This window comes from Thamnophis sirtalis, unplaced genomic scaffold (genome assembly GCF_051295495.1).
Source record: "Thamnophis sirtalis isolate CommonGarterSnake01/CBP01778 unplaced genomic scaffold, rThaSir2_p1.2 scaffold_15, whole genome shotgun sequence".
Taxonomy (NCBI): Eukaryota; Metazoa; Chordata; class Lepidosauria; order Squamata; family Natricidae; genus Thamnophis; species Thamnophis sirtalis.
In genome coordinates this window covers 4,066,744-4,080,740 of record NW_028261395.1, presented here as the reverse complement: position 1 = coordinate 4,080,740, position 13,997 = coordinate 4,066,744, and the positions used below count along the sequence as shown (strand labels likewise).

The following is a 13,997-nucleotide window of genomic DNA, read 5'->3' as shown; positions in this document are numbered from 1 at the left end:
TTGATACATTTGGTCAGGAAAAAATGCAAATAGCTAAAAAAAAACCAACTATTCCCAGAATCCACAAGTATTTTTCACTAGGAGGTGAGGAGAGAAAAGACCAAGGAAACGTTTTCCATCTAAATGATATAATGCTAAATAAATGAGTTGCATTCCTTGAATGATTTGCATTATTTAGTTTAGTTTAGTTTAATTTATTTGGTCTTGTATGCCGTCCACTCCCGAAGGACTCCGGGCGGCTTACAATAAACAAAAGAAGGGGATAAATAGACAAAACAACACTTTAAAATAGGCAACATTCACAATTACCATGGGGCTGGATAAATGCCAATGAAGAGTTAATAATTGTTCGTAGAGGTGCTTTTAAGATAACAGTCTGCATCTCTGAATTGCTAAATAGCAAGATTTGGTTAAAACAATGGAACAAATTAAATCTACTCATTATATATAAAGAAATTCCAAATAAAGTGTTTAACAAGTGAAGGTAGTTTAGTTTTAGTTTAGTTTAGTTTTATTGATTTTGTATGCCGCCCACTCCCGAAGGACTCCGGGTGGCTTACAATAAAACAAGGGAGGGGGATAATACACAAAACAACATATTAAAATATACAACAGTCACAATTTCCGAGGGGCTGGATATTTCGAGAGCCCCCCGGCCTGCTGGAGCAGCCAGGACTTGGTGGCTTTGCGGAAGGCCGGGAGGGTAGTAAGGGTCCGGATCTCCACGGGGAGGTCGTTCCAAAGGGCTGGAGCTGCAACAGAGAAGGCTCTCCCCCTGGGGGGGGGGGGTCGCCAGCCGACATTGGCATTATTTCTGTTTTTGGTGACAAAAGAAATTATCAATACATATAACCTGGAAGTAAGACCCACTAAGGGATGTGGTGGCTCCAGTGGCTAAGACGCTGAGCTTGTCAATCAGAAGATCGGCAGTTCAGCGGTTCGAATCCCTAGTGCCATGTAGTGGAGCGAGCTCCCGTTAATAGTCCCCAGCTTCTGCCAACCTAGCAGTTCGAAAGGACGTAAAAATGCAAGAAGAAAAATAGGGACCACCTTGGGTGGGAAGAGTAACAGCGTTCCGTGCGCCTTTGGCGTTGAGTCATGCTGGCCCCGTGACCACGGAGACGTTTTCGGACAGCGCTGGCTCTTCGGCTTTGAAACGGAGAGGAGCATCGCCCCCTAGAGTCAGGAACGGCTAGCACATATGTGCGAGGGGAAACTTTTACCTTTACCTAAGAGCCACTGAATGCAAATAGAGCTCACTCTTAGGATGAGTTAAGTAAGTTCAAAGCAGTATAAGAACACTTGGTGCCTTATGTGAGAGACCGCCTGCTGCCAATCACCTCCACTAGACCGATTAGATCCCACAGATTAGGCCTCCTCCGAATTCCATCCGCCGGCCAGTGTCGACTGGCGACTACCCGGAGGAGAGCCTTCTCTGTGGCTGCTCCGACCCTCTGGAACGAACTCCCCGTGGAGATTCGAACCCTCACCACCCTCCAGGCCTTCCGCAAAGCCCTTAAAACCTGGCTGTTCCGACAGGCCTGGGGCTAAAGAGCTGTTGCCCCCGTCTCGAATTGGTATGACTGTTGTGTGTTTTTTAAATTATACATTGTTATGTTTCGTCTTTTATTTTTTGTCTGTACCCCCCTTCCCTGATTTGAATTGTGAGCCGCCCTGAGTCCCCTTTCGGGGGAAAAGAGCAGCATATAAATATAATCAAATCAAATCAATCAAATATGTCAACTTAAAAGCGAAGCAAGTCGATATTTACTTTCTGTTGTAAAACTATTGTATTTACCTGTAGGATGGCTCCAGTTCAGCCTTCTGCAACCCGGATCCGGCAAATATTTTGGATTTCCTTGGCCAGCAGTTATAGAGGCCAAGAGTCTAACATATATGGACAGCAAAGGTTGTGGGATAATGACAGCCATCCAAAATATATTTAGTTCAGAAAGTCCAGCCTTTCTTTATCTCTTTTCCAACAACTTGGGATTCTACCTAAGTCTTGAATTCTCTACGCCAGGTACCGATGAAGATAGAGGCATTCTCCCCAGGATTCTGGATATGGTATTTCAAAGCATTGGAGACAAGCTGTACCCAGACCCGAATCTCAAGCCCCATCGATGTAGAGAGTATAAAAATCTCTCCAAAGAAGAAGTGCGCGGAGAAATAGCTCTGAAAAATTCATTGCTTCGCCTCCTGAAAGAGGTATTGTGACTCACCCCCCCCCCCACACACAAACACACCAAAGCAAACTTTTTAGCAGCTTTTTAGTTGAATAAACCCAGACAAACTATGTTTTTTGGCAATAAAGAAGCATTTAGTGGACTGTAATGACAAGGAGTAAATAGAATATTGCCCAATTGTTGGATTAATGCATATGCCGCTCCCCTCCGCCCCATCAGTTTGGGTGGTGTTCAGGGGTTACATTAAAATTCACGGACACCCCACACAATTAGGTCAGAGGTCTTGACAACTTGACAACTTTTAAGACTTGGCTGGATTAATCTTCTTTGTTTTAAGATATTTTAGACTGTGTTTGTTAAAAAGCTATACCGTGTACGGGCTCTGGGAAGTCGGGGGGGAGGGAAGGGAGGTGGGGTTTTAGGGGGAGGGGGGAAATATAATATGTGTTAGATCTTAAAGCACATGATTGCACTGGTATACTGTGGCTCTTTAATGTTAGGGTAAAAATAGGACAAGCTGAACATATCGATAGATAATAGAAATACACCGAAGGGAGGAGTAGAGCGAAAGAAGAAAGAGGGGTAGAGAGGGTGGGAGAGAGGATTGGAGGCAGGAGGAGAAGGAAGGGAGGGAATATAGAGCCAGGTGGCGCAGTGGTTAAATGCAGCACTGCAGGCTACTGCTAGATCAGCAGGTCAGCGGTTCAAATCTCACCGGCTCAGGGTTGACTCAGCCTTCCATCCTTCCGAGGTGGGTAAAATGAGGACCCAGATTGTTGGGGGCAATATGCTGACTCTCTGTAAACCGCTTAGAGAGGCCTGAAAGGCCTATGAAGCGGTATATAAGTCTACTGCTATTGCTATTGCTAAATGTATTGGGAGAGAGGAGTGATAGAGGGGGAGGGGAAGTAGGAAGTAGAGGGGAATGTTGGAAGGAAGAACGAAAGTTGGAGGGGGGGTGAAAGAGGGGTGTATGGTGGGTCAAGGTGGTATATTGGGTTTGTATTTTGGGGGGTATTGTCTATAAAAGGGAAGGCTGTGTTTATTATTCAATGTTATATGCCCCGGTTATGCACAGTATACATGTGATTGTATGGAATGAAATGGAAATAAACATACTTTAAAAAAAAAAAAAAGACTTGGCTGGATAATTCTGGGAGTTGAAGTCCCACAAGTCTTGAAAGTTGCCAAGTGTGAGGATCTTTGCATAAGGTGAATGTTTCTGTGATCTGGTTTTATTTGTTTTCAGCTATTGGGGGGACATTAGGATACAAGGGATGACGGAGAGAAGCCTGCGACAAAACATTTGTGGTAACCCAAATTTTGTTCCTGACTTAATTTTCAGGTAGATTGCCACAGCAACAGTAGTAGTAGAACAACAACAACAACAACAGATAATCGTGAAGGTAAGTTGGGTTGTTCACACTCATTTGCTAAACCATGGTTTACTGAAAGAGGATTGGGTTCACAAATAATGCTCAGCTGGTGTCACCAAGGCCATCTTGGCTTTGGAATAGTGTGATGGGACGAATCTTCAAGAGATTGGTAGGATCAAGATAAAGTGAACAAAATCCAGACAATTTCTGGAAATATTACACTGTGCCAACCTCAAAGTCTGGGTCTGCATAACATGTTAAGCCCTAACCAAGCATTATTGACATTAGTGTAAAAAGTGAATGTTGCTACCGGCTGTGGTCACGTTGTTGAGTTCGTTGCTGTAGCTAGAGCAGAGTCTTAAGACAAACCTGATTTCACGGAGGGCCGTATTCGGGTGGGCGTGGCCAGGTCGACATCAATCGTGTCGGGGACGCCTGTGGTGGCCAAGGGCTAAGGCAGCGTAACCCGACAAAAGAGCGATCGTCAATAGCGGGCCGACGAAACCGCGGCGATAAAAGCCGCGATGTCATAAAAACGCGCCCACAACAACGCGCCAACAAAAGCGCGCCCACAAAAGCGCGATTTCAGTTAAGGTAAGGGTTACGTTCAGGGTTAGGTTTAGGGATTTCAGTTAAGGTTAGGGTTAGAACTCGCGGTTATTACTTGTTTGTTGAAGGCACGCTTTTGTCAGCGCGCTGTTGTCGGCGCGCTTCTGCGCTCATTCGTCGGCGCGATTTAGAACTCGCGGTTTTCCTCGCCGCGGTTTTGCCGGTCGCGCTTTTGTGGAGCGTGCATTTGTCGGTGAACCCTAAGGCAGGACTTCCCTCAGGCCCTCCCTCACTCATTATAATCTTCCTTCCTTCCTTCCTTCCTTCCTTCCTTCCTTCCTTCTTTCCTTCCTTCCTTCCTTCCTTCCTTCCTTCCTTCCTTCCTTCCTTTGCTACCTACCTACCTACCTTCCATCCTCTTGTTTTTCCTTCCCTCTTCATTCTCCTTTCTTCTTCCTTCTCTTCTTTCCTTATTTTTCCTTCCTTGCTCTCTTCCCATCTTCCCCTCTTTTCCTTTGTCTTCCTCTTTCCCTTTCTCCTTCTCTGTCCCTTCTTGCATGCTCAAATGCAAAAGGGGAAATAACTTCTCCTTTTGTTTTATTTTTTTACTTTGTTTTGCTAGCCCTTGGCCGGTGAAAACGGAGCTCAGGGAGGCCATGTGCAACCCTCCCAAGCTCGGTTTTAAGGTTTAGGTTTAGGTTCATTAGATTTATATGCCGCCTTTCTCCCAAGGACTCAGGGCAGGCGCGCCACAGGCTGGTCCTTTGCTGTTTCCAGGGCTGCCCCACCGGCTGGATCTAAGCACCCCATGGACCGGATCCGGCCCCTAGGACTTGGGTTTGACACCCCTGGTCTAAGAGCTAACTCTGTGATACATCCAAGCTGGGGTTATATCTTCCATACCAATTGCCCGCTACTGAATAATATGGTTTTACATGATAACTTGCTCCAATCTTTTGCCAGATAAGAAAGAACCAGAGGCAGAAGCAGACCAGTCTGTCCTAGAAGAGCAGAGAAATGTAAAATATTCCCTTTGGGTCTCTTTCTGTGAAATTTACAACGAGTCCATTCATGACTTACTGCTTCCAATATCTCATGACAAGAGGAGAAAAATGTTGCGCCTGGCTCAGGACATAAAAGGCTATTCCTATGTAAAAGGTAATGAAATGTTTAGCAATTGCGTGACCCGTCAAAACCGCGGTCCACTAAAGTGCGCCCGATCAAAGCGCGTACGTGACATCATCAGCAGCGCGACAAATAAAATTAAAAATAAATTAAAATAAAATTAAAGCAAGCCGATTCACATAAAGGTAAGGGTTAGGTTTAGGGTTAGGTTAAGGGTTAGGGTTAGGTTTAGGGTTACGTTAAGCGTTAGGGTTAGGTTTAGGGTTAGGTTAAGGGTTAGCGTTAGGTTAAGGGTTAGGGTTAAGGTTAGGTTAAGGGTTAGGTTTGGGGGGGTTAGGGTAAGGTTTTCGCATTAATTTTAAATTTACCGCTCACAGCGTGCCGTTTTCGTCACGCTGTGATGACGTCACGTACGCGCTTTCGTCGCGCGCGCTTTAGTCTACCGCGGATTTGTGGTGGAACCAGCAATTGATCATAATTTCAATAACTTACAAATGCTGTTCTTTTTCAATATGAGATGGGCTTCCTTTGGTTAAAATTATGCATCAAATTATGATATCTATCCATCCATCCATCCACCCCCCCTACATACATAATTGTAAAGTGGATAATATGATACAGGTTAATATTTTCATCCTTTGACTTTTACCTTCACTTGTTAAACACTTTATTTGGAATTTCTTTATATAATGAGTAGATTTAATTTGTTCCATTGTTTTAACCAAATCTTGCTATTTAGCAATTCAGAGATGCAGACTATTATCTTAAAAGCACCTCTACTAACAATTATTAACTCTTATTTGGCATTTATCAGGATAAATGCCGGCTGGCGACGCCTAGGAGTAAGGCCTTCTCTGTTGCCGCTCCGGCCCTATGGAATGAGCTGCCCCCAGAGATCCGGGCCCTGCCCACTCTCATGGCCTTTCGCAAAGCTATTAAAACCTGCCTTTTTAATGATGTATTGTCTTCATGTTTGTAACTCGTTTGTCTTTCCCTCCCCCTGAATTGTGAGCCGCCCTGAGTCCCCTCAGGGAAAAGCCGAGGTGGCGCAGTGGTTAAATGCAGCACTGCAGGCTACTGCTAGATCAGCAGTTCAGCGGATCAAATCCCACCGGCTCAGGGTTGACTCAGCCTTCCATCCTTCCGAGGTGGGTAAAATGAGGACCCAGATTGTTGGGGGCAATATGCTGACTCTGTAAACCGCTTAGAGAGGGCTGAAAGCCCTATGAAGCGGTATATAAGTCTACTGCTACTGCTACTACAAATAAATTAATTCTAATTCTACTGAATTCTATTTTTTCCCCAATTACATTTTTCCAATTACTTTATCTACATTTGCATACCTTGTAGGGCTTTGTTTCATAACTAATAAATTACTCTTGTTTTTTTTTTGAAAGATCTACAATGGGTTCACGTTTCAAACTCCCAAGAAGCTTATAAACTTATGAAAGTAGGCTTGAGACATCAGAGCTATGCTTCTACGAAGCTGAATGCCAACTCAAGTCGAAGGTAAAGCTTGGTATGCTTTGTATTTAATTTGTAAATCTTATCCAGTCCAGGCTTAATGCTCCCAAATGCTTCTTGTTCATAATATATGTTCTTTGATGTACAACTCAAAATATTCTCGTTTTGTATGTCTCCTTCCACAAACAACCACAAGATGGAGCTTACGAACTGTCATTTTCATTCCTGACCAACCGGTGTTTACCTTAATAAGAGCGGACTGTTTCAGACAATCTTTAAACTTTCCATTTAAAGAAATTATAGCCAAGACCTATTCCGTTGTTATTGATGTCAGGGTTCCAAATAGCATCCAAAAGTAAATCAGAGTCTGGAGCAGAGTATTGTCCAAAGTTCCAGTTTATTAAGAGAGCCACGTTGGCACATCTGGGAAAACCCGACTCTGAAAAGTTCCTGATTTTCCCCATCCAGTTGAAAGTTCAAGATCTTGCCCTCACCACCCACAAGTCCATCACGTAGTCCAATCTCCCATTGCCATGCTGGCCGTTCCACCCATCCAGTTCTGGTCCATGGCACGACAAAACCGCGGTCCACTAAAGCGCGCCCGATTAAAGCGCGTACCTGACGTCATCAGCAGCGCGACAAATACGACCGCGGAGAAAAAAGGGCGCTTTAAAAAGCGCTTTTAAAGCAAGCCGATTCATGTAAAGGTGAGGGTTAGGGTTAGGTTAAGGGTTAGGGTTAGGTTAAGGGTTAGGGTTAGGTTAAGGGTTAGCTTTAGGGTTAGGTTTGGGGGGCTTAGGGTAAGGTTTTCGCGTTAATTTTAACTTTACCGCTCACAGCGTGATGTTTTCGTCGCGCTGTGATGACGTCAGGTACGCGCTTTCGTCGAGTGCGCTTTAGTCTACCGCGGTTTTGTGGTGGAACCGTTCTGGTCAGGTGTAGAGGCGCAAAGACAAAGGATGGCTTTCTAGAAAGGATTTTATAAATATAAATAAACTTTTCACAATTCACAATTTTGTTATGGCTTCGTAGCATCTTATCCCAAGGTCCCTTCCAACTCTGCTATTGTATTGTATTGTATTGTGTTAAATTTGTTGGCTTTTGAGCTACATACAGGTGAGCAAACTAGCATTTGCACCCAGAGGTGCTGGAAATAACATTCTTGTTTTCTCTTAACAGCCATAGCATATTTACTGTGAAAATGCTAAAAATTGATTCAGAGACCACGCGTGTGACGAAAGTCAACGAGTAAGTCTTGAATAGTCTTAATGTCTCAGGAAATCATTATCTCTCTTTAAAACCATTGTGCGATCTGTGTCTGCGCTGAATGTGGTGCGCTTTGTGTCTTGTAGGTTATTCCTCTGTGATCTCGCTGGCTCGGAGCGCTGCACGAGAACTTGCAACGAAGGGGAAAGATTAAAAGAGAGCGGAAACATCAACACATCATTGCTTATTCTAGGAAAATGCATCGGTGCCTTGAAATCCAACCAACAAACGAAGTAAGGACTGGAGGGTGTGTTTTTTTTCAGACTAGGCAAAGCTTGGGACACCTCAGCTACCCATTTATAGAAAGGGAAAAGAAATGCTAAATAGGAAAGAAAAGTTTCTTTTACTTTCTTCCTGATTCCTCTTAATTTTCTTTCTAACTATAAAAAATGGTTCCACCACGAAACCGCGCTCAACTAAACCGCGTCCGACTAAACCGCGTCGCTGATGTCATCAACAGGGCGACAACAGCGCGGAGACAGAAGCACGCTGTAAACCCTAAACCTAAAATTAACCTCTAAACCTAAAATTAACCCCTAAACCTAACCCCCCTAAACCTAACCCTTAACCTAAACCTAACCCTAACCCTAACCCTTAACCTAACCCTAAACCTAACCCTAAACCTAACCCTAACCCTTAACCTAACCCTAACCCCAACCCTAAACCTAACCCTAAACCTAATCCTAACCCTAAACCTAATCCTAACCCTTAACCTAATCCTAACCCTTAACCTAACCCTAAAGCTAACCCTAAACCTAACCCTTACCTTAAGTTGAATCGGCTTGCTTTCAAAGCGCTATTTAAAGCGCCCTTCTTTCTCCGCGCTGGCTGTTGTCGCCCTGTTGATGACGTCAGCGACGCGGTTTAATCGGGTGCGGCTTAGTCGAGCACGGTTTTGACGGGTCACGATAAAAATATATATAAATTATGCATTTAGTGTTCTCCTAACCCTAGTTTTAAAAAAAAATGCTTGATAGTTTCTGTTGTGGCCCGGCAGGAGCCGTTGGAGCTGCCGCCAGACTCCGACAGCGAGGGGTCTTATGAGTCGGCTCTGGAGGAGGTGGAGGACCCTGGACAGGGTGCCAACTCCAAGCAGGGCGAGGAGAGACTGGTTGGCCACCAGGTGGCACCGGAGCCTTGGATCAGTGGGGAGGAGACAAGAGGGAGTGTATCCAGAAGACACCTGTGAGTTGTTTCGGGATGCACGCCGTCGAAGGGCTACTCGGCGGCAAGAACAACTGCGTAATTATAGGAGATGAGTACGCTCAGCTGATGCTCATTAAGATCCTCTCCTGATTATAAAAGGGACTGCTTGTGCCACGCCCTTTTGCAGAAGTCAAAGTTAAGGACTAACAAGAAACAAACTGGCTGCCAGAGTTTGTTTGCATTGCTGCCAAGTTTTGTAGGACTTGCTGCCAGAGTGCTTATCTCCTTGTTTATGTGGCTTGCAGCCAACTAGAGTCTGGACTGATTAAAAGAAACCATTCTCATTTACGTTGGTTTTGGCTTTCGTTCCAGGACGGAGGAGGGGGGGGGTCAGAACAGTTTCTTGTCCTCTGTTTCTGTATAAGAGAGAAAGAATAAAAAAAGGAAGGAATTTAGTGAAACGGGGGTTCAACTGTCCTTTGTGGAATGCCTTCAATTTCCAGGATTATTCATATTCTTGTCCTTCATTCCAGGCTGCAACAGCATATTCCTTTTCGAGAGAGCAAACTCACCCATTTCTTTCAAGGTTTCTTCAGTGGGAAAGGAAAGGTTTGCATGATAGTTAACGTCAGCCAGAGTCCCTCTGCTTACGACGAGACGCTCAACGTGCTCAAGTTCTCTGCAATTGCTCAAAAGGTAAACGGGTGCCAATGATTAGTGGCCGGGAACGAATGCCTGTGACGAAATTACTGCAAATTGCAAAAAGTTTCAAGTTGTCAGAGTTCATACTGAGATTTAATAATAAATCTCAGCTCCCTGGATAATAGGTAGCCTTCGAGTTACAACAATTCATGTAGCGACTGTTTGAAGTTATAACAGCAGTGAAAAAAAAGTGACTTAGGACTATTTTTCACACTTATGACCGCTGCACTATCTCCGGGCTCATGTGATTTACGTTCGGGTGCTTGACAACTGGTTCATACTTACGACGGTTGCAGTGTCGTGCGATCCCCTTTTGCGACCTTCTGACAAACAAGTGGGGAATCCAGATTCACTTCACAACCATGCTACTAATTTAACAACTGCAGTGATTCACTTAACAACCGTGACGAGAAAAACCACAAAACAGGGCAAAACTTCACAAATTTCTCACTTAGCAACATACATGCTGGTCGTAAAGTCGAGGATGACCCGTACTTACAACTTTATTCAGTACTAGGCTAATTTTGAACCAGGACACGGTGGCTCAGTGGCTAAGACGCTGAGCTTGTTGATCAGAAAGGTCGGCAGTTCGGCGGTTCGAATTCCTAGCGCCGCGTAACGGAGTGAGCTCTCGTGACTTGTCCCAGCTTCTGCCAACCTAGCAGTTCGAAAGCACGTAAAAAGTGCAAGTAGAAAAATAGGTACCACCTTTGGTGGGAAGGTAACAACATTCCGTGCGCCTTTGGCATTGAGTCATGCCAGCCACATGACCACGGAGACGTCTTCGGACAGCGCTGGCTCTTCAGCTTTGAAATGGAGATGAGCATCGCCCCCTAGAGTTGGGAACGACTAGCACATATGTGTCAGGGGAACCTTTAGGCTAATTTTGACAGAAGCTTCTGAGATTCAATTTGGCTAGATGAGACGCTTTATTGAGCCGAGGTGGCGCAGTGGTTAAATGCAGCACTGCAGGCTACTTCAGCTGACTGCAGTTCGGCAGTTCAAATCTCACCGGCTCAGGGTTGACTCAGCCTTCCATCCTTCCGAGGTGGGTAAAATGAGGACCCGGATTGTTGTTGGGGGCGATATGCTGACTCTGTAAACCGCTTAGAGAGGGCTGAAAGCCCTGTGAAGCGGTAGATAAGTCTAACTGCTATTGGAGATAAGAATGAAGCTATTGTTGATTTGTTCACAGTAGTGCAAAGCAGTCATTCCCCCCCCCCCCCCAGTAGTTTAAACTAGTTTTCTCCCTTTTCCTTTTAGAGCTAACAGATACTTAATCAATCTGTTGCTGCCTCTGGGGAAACATCTGGTTCATTTTGAGATCAATTCTCAAATGGAAATTACAGAAGTCTCTACCCTTACTTCTGTCTGCATGTCTCAGATGTGCTAATTAGCAATTTAAAGTGTAGAAAGGTCAGTGGCCGGGCAGTGGTAAAATTGTTGAAGTAAATCCAAAACAAAACAGATTTAAATCCGCCCTCAGCCATGGAAGCAGCCTGGGTCACTTTCGGCTAAATCCCCTTATCCCATTGGATTCTTTTGAGGCTAGTTAGACGTGAGGATCTCTTGAATGACTTCCAAATGGAAGGGCCATGGATCTAAGAAAGAAGGATGTGTATTTTGAACCTAATCCTCACGGTATTTCAAAACTGGTTACATCGGTATATATAAGAAGCAATATGGTCGTAAGTCGTATGGTTTTTGTACTTACCGTATTTTTGGGAGTATAAGACGCTCTGGAGTATAAGACGCACCAAGGTTTTGAAGAGGCAATTTTTTTAAAAAAATAGGTAGATAGATAGAGGGATAGACAGGGAGAGAAAGAGAGAGAAATACAGTAGGTAGGTAGGGGGAGAGAGAGTAGTTAATTAGGTAGATAGGTAGGTAGGTAGGTAGATGAAGGGATATAGAGAGAAATACAGTAGGTAGGTAGGGAGAGAGAGAGAGAGTAGATAGGTAGGTAGATAAAGGGATAGAGAGAGAAAGAGAGAAATACAGTAGGTAGGTAGGGAGAGAGAGAGAGTAGATACGTAGGTAGATAAAGGGATAGAGAGAGAAAGAGAAATACAGTAGGTAGGTAGGGAGAGAGAGAGAGAGTAGATAGGTAGGTAGATAAAGGGATAGAGAAAGAGAAATACAGTAGGTAGGTAGGGAGAGAGAGAGAGAGAGTAGGTTAGGTAGGTAGATAAAGGGAGAGAGAGAGAGAAATACAGTAGGTAGGTAGGTGTTCTGTAGCACAGCACTTAATCAATGTAATTCTCATCAATCAAAGCTTTTCAAAAGGAAAAAAATTTTTTTTTGCACACTGCAATCCTCACAAAAATGGCCCGTTTTCCACAAAAACGGGCCCGTTTTTCCTCCCCCAAGGCCTTGGGGGGGAGCAAAAACAAGCAAAAATGTTTTTCATTAAAATAGGCCCTTTTTTGTTAAAAAAATTGCGTGCATAGCCTTATGGAGGCTTATAGAGTGCTGCTGGGGGCTTGGGGGACAAAAACGGCACGTTTATTTGCTCATTTCTGCTCTCCCCACCCCCTAGGAGCTCTCTAAAAGCCTCCATAAGGCTATGCCCGGCCATTTTGGCGAAGGGGCGGGGCTTTGGGAGGCAAAAAAATGCTGTATTCGGTGTATAAGACGCACCCAGATTTTCAGCCTCTTTTTTTGAGGAAAAAGGGTGCGTCTTATACTCTGAAAAATACGGTAGATTCCGTTTTGTTCTATTTCTTCTACAAGAATATGGTGGAAATACTGCTCGAGCGATCCTGAACTTACTACAGTTCATTTGATGACTGTTCAAAGTTACAACAGCTCTGAAAAAAGCGACCCACCACCGTTTTTCACACTTACGGCATCCCCAGGTTACGTAATCAAAATTCAAGCGCTTGGCAAACTGACTCCTATTTATGACGGTTCCAGTGTCCTGGGGTCATGGGGTCATCTTTTGCAACCCTCCAACAAGCAAAGTCTATAGGGAAATCAGATTCACCTCACTGCCGTGATACGCACTTAACAACTCCAGTGATTCACTTAACAGGGAGCCGAGGTGGCGCAGTGGTTAAATGCAGCACTGCAGGCTACTTCAGCTGACTGCAGTTCGGCGGTTCAAATCTCACCGGCTTAGGGTTGACTCAGCCTTCCATCCTTCCGAGGTGGGTAAAATGAGGACCTGGATTGTTGGGGGCGATATGCTGACTCTGTAAACCGCTTAGAGAGGGCTGAAAGCCTTATGAAGCGGTATATAAGTCTAACTGCTATTGCTAGATATGGCAAGAAAGATTATAAAAAGGAGCACAATTCACTTAACAGGTGTCTCACTTAGCAACAGATATTTTGGGCTCAATTGGGATCGTAAGTTGGGGACTACCTGTAGTGTCTTTGGAGAGCTTTTTTAAAATCATATGCCGTGAGCATCTATAACAGTTACGATTTTGGAGCGGGGAATGGATAAGGATGAGTGTAAGATATCCATAAATGCTGAAAGAATTCCATTAATTGTGGCTCTAAACACATTTTGTGACATCCATCTTGAATAGGTCATGGTACTGGATCCCGAGTCTCCCCTATTGGAGAGAGTTGACCATCGGTCCTTCAAAGCAGAATCCGGAAGTATCCTTGATGACGGCGTCCATTTACCTGCAAAAAGAGCAACCATATTTTGGGAGGGGACTCTGGAAGATGTGATGGAAGATGAAGAAGAGCTGGTGGACCCGGGGGATTGTTTGGAAGAAGGATGCACACATGCAAAGGAAGCTGACCCAACCGAGGAGATGGAAAGCCAACTTGAAGACGAAGATAGTGATATCATTCTCAAAAAAGAACAATATCAGGTACGTCTTCTGCTGGTGTCCATGTGTCTCAGCCTTCAACCAAAAAGGCTCTTAATGAGCATGGTTAGCGTCAAGGCAATTTAAAATTAGGATGGGGCAGTGAAGAGAAGTGGGATGTGGTAGCTCAGCGGCCAAGAGGCTGAACTTGTCGGTCGAAAGGTCAACAGTTCAGTGGTTCGAATCCCTACTGCCGCGTAACAGGGTGAGCTCCCGTTACTTCTCCCAGCTTCTGCCAACCTAGCAGTTTGAAAGCACGTAAAAAATGCTAGTAGAGAACTAGGGATCACCTTTGGTGAGAAGGTAACCGCGTTCTGTGCACCTTCTGCATTTAGTCATGCCGGCCACATGACCACGGA

General features: G+C 44.6%; 1 protein-coding gene across 1 annotated transcript in view; it reads left to right on the top strand.

Moving 5' to 3' along the window:
• The first annotated feature begins 1,920 nt into the window (after window positions 1–1,920).
• KIF20B (kinesin family member 20B) overlaps window positions 1,921–13,997 on the top strand; it is a 70,677-nt gene continuing 58,600 nt past the window's right edge. The window contains 8 exon segments of the mRNA XM_087702389.1: window positions 1,921–2,208; window positions 3,532–3,592; window positions 5,075–5,269; window positions 6,634–6,745; window positions 7,880–7,948; window positions 8,053–8,199; window positions 9,646–9,808; window positions 13,348–13,641. Of these exon segments, the coding sequence (XP_087558515.1) occupies window positions 1,921–2,208; window positions 3,532–3,592; window positions 5,075–5,269; window positions 6,634–6,745; window positions 7,880–7,948; window positions 8,053–8,199; window positions 9,646–9,808; window positions 13,348–13,641 (1,329 nt within the window).